A 4173-nucleotide genomic window follows, 5' to 3' on the forward strand; every position below is an offset into this window, starting at 1 on the left:
AATACATAAATCTCAATCGAAACTAATTATATTAAGACCTTATTCGATAATGACTTTTAAAATATTATTTTTATATTTATATTATTAAGTAATATAAGTATTTATATTATTATTTAAAAATTAAGGGAGTGAATTATAAAGATTATTCTTTATAAAATTTTTTAAAATTAAATTTAATATTTTAGAATAATTAAATAATTTTTTACACTATATTTAAAATAATATTATCTAAAAAGCCAATTTTTTAACCTCTGGACTTTAACATCTGGACGGTTGAATACGGATCCCGACATCTGGGCCAGACTGCTAAAAAATTTCCACGCAACGAAATTGGTCGGAGAGAACACTGGCGTTGACTTTGTATTAGCTCTCCATTATTTTTATTTATTAAAAATTAAGCATTTAATTTTTCTTTTTAAATAAACATTTAATTATTAAAATTGAATCCTAAGCTTTTTTTCATGAAAAAAAAATCAGAATTAATGTATAAAATACTATAATTAAGTTTCTATTAAGTGTTTGGAGTGAATAATTTATTATTCTTATTTTTTAAGTGATAAAGAAAATATTTATCGAAAGAGTTTTACTTATTAATGGACTAATTTAATGTAAATAAAATTAATTTTAATTTATTATATTGAAAATATCTGTAGAATATAAAAAAACTATTATAATTAAGTTGATTTTAAATTAAAATTCTCTATAAACTAATATGAAAATTATTGATAATTTAACTAATATATTTGATAAAAAAAGAATTTTAAAAAAATAACAATAATAATAATTATTATTATCATAACGATGTGTAGCGACTCACCTCAAAGACAAGCTCTGATTTGTGAATTCTCTTTCTCTTACGTCGTATTAAAATTTGGCACATAACGGGGGCCAGAAAGCGTAGCAAAAGGGCAAGAAAAGCGTATAAAAAGAAGGAAGAAGTGGAAGAACAAGGCAGGGCAGCGACATAAACAAGAAAGTTGGGAGAAAGACAAAGAGAAAGTCCAATAAACAAGCCACTGTTAACCTGTTTTCCATTAACTAGGCTGTTTCTTGGATCTTTCTTGCATCTTTCTTGCATCTTTCGAGGAAATTTAACTTCAGAAACTGGAAGATTATGTCGATTATCACCTTCTAAATTCTCTTCAATCGAAAAGAACGAAACAGGTGGATCGACATGGGGAACTGTTTAGGAACTCCTGTGAATAATCACTACAGCCCTCCCACTACCAATCCTTATACTCCAGGTATTTATATATATATATATACAACATAGATATCTCTTTCTTGCTGTTCAATCTTGTATTTAAAGAAAGGAAAATGTCAAGAAAGCTATGGGAAAGAGTTACTGTACGATGGAGGGGAGCTTCTTCTTCTTCTTCTTCTTCTAGGGTCATGTGTATATATCTATATAAGCTTTTCTCATCATTCTCATGATCTCGTTGATCTCTTTTGGATAAAGCTTACAAGGAATCATGGTTTAATATTCCTTCTTTTCTTGTATGATGTTGCAGAAACCTTCGGGAACTGTAGTAAACATCCTGGGGTCCCTAGTACCAGCAGCAGTAATAACACCAGCCCAGAAAACGTCAGCGATGGTGTGGAAAATGGAAGCAGCAAGAAGGAAACGAGCGGGAAGATTATCACCCCGAATCTTAAAATGTTCACTCTAGCCGAGTTAAAGAGTGCTACCAGGAACTTCAGACCTGATACAGTTCTAGGGGAGGGAGGATTTGGAAGAGTGTTTAAAGGGTGGATTGACGAGAAGACTTACGCGCCGTCTAAAGTCGGCGTCGGCATGGCGGTCGCCGTCAAGAAGTCCAACCCAGATAGCATTCAAGGCCTAGAGGAATGGCAGGTATTTGCAGTAAATTATGATTTTTTTTTAAGATTCCGATTGTTGCTCATTCACGTATCAATATTACCGAATTAAATTTTATTTTATTAATAAATTAAGATTTTATAATAATAAATTAGGAGTTGAACTCTCCCATCTTCAGCTTCAAAGAAACGTCACGTTTCTATGTGTCTGCACATGAAGAACCGCAGAAAATTCTTGAATTATCTTCTGGCTTTGAACATTTCAATTCCAAGATTCATAGGCAGTGGTCTGTGACCCAACCCAACTATATTATTTGTTTGACTTTGCCATCTTTTCTTTTTCTACAAACCACTCAATATTACATATTATAAAGCATACCAGGTACACATAAAATAATGCATCACAAACTCACGAATGGGTGGAGAGCACTGAAGAAAAGTGGTGTTAATTGATCCAGTGATCATTAATCTGTTGAGCGTTGAAAATTGATAATATGGTTTTATGGTTGCAGTCTGAAGTGAAATTCCTGGGGAAGTTTTCACACCCAAATCTTGTGAAGCTTCTTGGTTATTGTTGGGAAGAAAAACAATTTCTTCTGGTATATGAATACATGCAGAAGGGAAGCTTGGAAAATCACCTCTTCAGAAGTAAGAATCTATCATGAAAACCACTCCAAAATAATAATAATAATAATAATAATAATATATTCCAAGCTTCATTTTGACTAAAATGTATGGGTGTTGATGCAGAGGGTGCAGAGCCACTTCCATGGGATGTTAGACTTAGAGTATCAATTGGGGCAGCTCAAGGCCTTGCCTTTTTGCACACCTCAGAAAAGAGTGTCATCTACAGGGACTTTAAGACCTCTAACATCTTGTTGGATGGGGTAAATCTTCTTCATGGCTTTACTTCCTTTGGCAATTCTCAAGGCTAGCTCCTCTATTTATTTATTTATTTATTTTTAAATCTCTAATTTTCATTTTTCATGAAAAACGTGTTCACCTATTTTCAAAAAATTAAAAAAATATATTCTATAATTAATAAATAAATTACTATAAAATATATTTTCAAAAACTACTTCAATTTTCTGTAAGTGAACAAGTCTAGTGTTTCTTGACCACCATTATTAACCATGTTGATTGTTGATTTCATTTTCCAGGACTACAACGCCAAACTTTCAGACTTTGGACTGGCCAAATTGGGCCCCATAAATGGCAACTCTCACATTACAACTCGGGTCATGGGCACATATGGCTATGCAGCCCCTGAATATGTTGCCACAGGTTAATTTCTACTTGTTTTCCAAGCCTTTTCTATCAGCCGAAATTTCAAAAATGAACAGTCCAACAGTCTAAATTTTACAGGGCATTTGTACGTGAAGAGTGATGTTTATGGGTTTGGTGTTGTCCTGCTGGAAATGTTAACTGGGCTACGAGCACTGGACACCAACAGGCCCACAGGCGAGCACAATTTGGTAGATTGGGCTAAGCCATCTCTTTCAGATAAAAGAAAGCTGAAAAAGATAATGGACCCAAGGCTTGAAGAACAGTACCCAATAAAAGGTGCACTGCAAACAGCTGAGCTTATAATAAACTGCCTGGAATCTGATCCCAGAAATAGACCTTCCATGGAAAAAGTTTTGGAAAGCTTGGAAAAGATATATGCCATCAGGGAGAAGCCTAAGGAGAGCAAAGTAAAGAACCAAAAACAGGGTAATAATAGGCGACAAGAACAACACTCAGCTTATCCTCATAGGTCTCCTCTTCACTCCAAGAATGGTGGGTCTGGAAATGGAGGCTCAGCTTACCCAGTTAGGTCTGCCTGATTTCAGTACTGTGCATGCAGAGATTGTATGTTTTGTTGTTGTTAACTAGAAAAATTTTTCTTCTTGTAATTTTGGACTCTTAATCTTGAACATAGCTAATATACACAACAAAAGTGTCAGTCCACTCTACCCAACCAGAGGCCAAATCTTTAGATTAAATCATTCTAGGCTTGGCCATGATCCGATTCTAACCGGGGAATTGGATTGATCTGATTTGAAATTAAAATTAGATTTCAATCAAATTGATAGGAATAGCTTTAAATTGACTTGAAACTATTCATTTTGATTCCAAATCAAAATTGAAATTAAGAAATTTTCTTGAATTAATAAACCAAAACCCACCGATTTTGATTGAATCAAAATCGTTTTCTTGTCCCTTATGGCAAGAGCGGCTCTGAACTTGGGAATAAAAATTGTTCCTGAATCCGTGCCGTCCCGTTTCACGTTGACTAATTTTTTCCGATATCATTATTATGTGGGAGGTTTCTAATACAACTCAACTTAATTAAATTTTTATCTTATAAATTTG

General features: G+C 33.6%; 1 protein-coding gene across 1 annotated transcript; it reads left to right on the forward strand.

The window, feature by feature from the left end:
• The first annotated feature begins 863 nt into the window (after positions 1-863).
• On the forward strand, positions 864-3870 carry LOC110660976 (probable serine/threonine-protein kinase PIX13). The gene is made up of 6 exons (XM_021819450.2): positions 864-1244; positions 1512-1855; positions 2331-2466; positions 2569-2705; positions 2979-3102; positions 3184-3870. Exons 1-6 carry the CDS (start codon positions 1175-1177, stop codon positions 3642-3644), a joined length of 1272 nt encoding a protein of 423 aa, XP_021675142.2. The 5' UTR covers positions 864-1174; the 3' UTR covers positions 3645-3870.
• The last annotated feature ends 303 nt before the right edge of the window (positions 3871-4173 follow it).

Source organism: Hevea brasiliensis, chromosome 2, assembly GCF_030052815.1.
Source record: "Hevea brasiliensis isolate MT/VB/25A 57/8 chromosome 2, ASM3005281v1, whole genome shotgun sequence".
Lineage (NCBI taxonomy): Eukaryota > Viridiplantae > Streptophyta > Magnoliopsida > Malpighiales > Euphorbiaceae > Hevea > Hevea brasiliensis.

Excerpts from the sequence above, each read along its gene's own strand:
- LOC110660976 (XM_021819450.2), top strand. The coding sequence starts at position 1,175 with ATGGGGAACTGTTTAGGAACTCCTGTGAATAATCACTACAGCCCTCCC. Across the intron at positions 1,856-2,330 it reads AAGGCCTAGAGGAATGGCAG|TCTGAAGTGAAATTCCTGGG; the intron begins GTATTTGCAGTA and ends TTATGGTTGCAG. Across the intron at positions 3,103-3,183 it reads CCCTGAATATGTTGCCACAG|GGCATTTGTACGTGAAGAGT; the intron begins GTTAATTTCTAC and ends TAAATTTTACAG.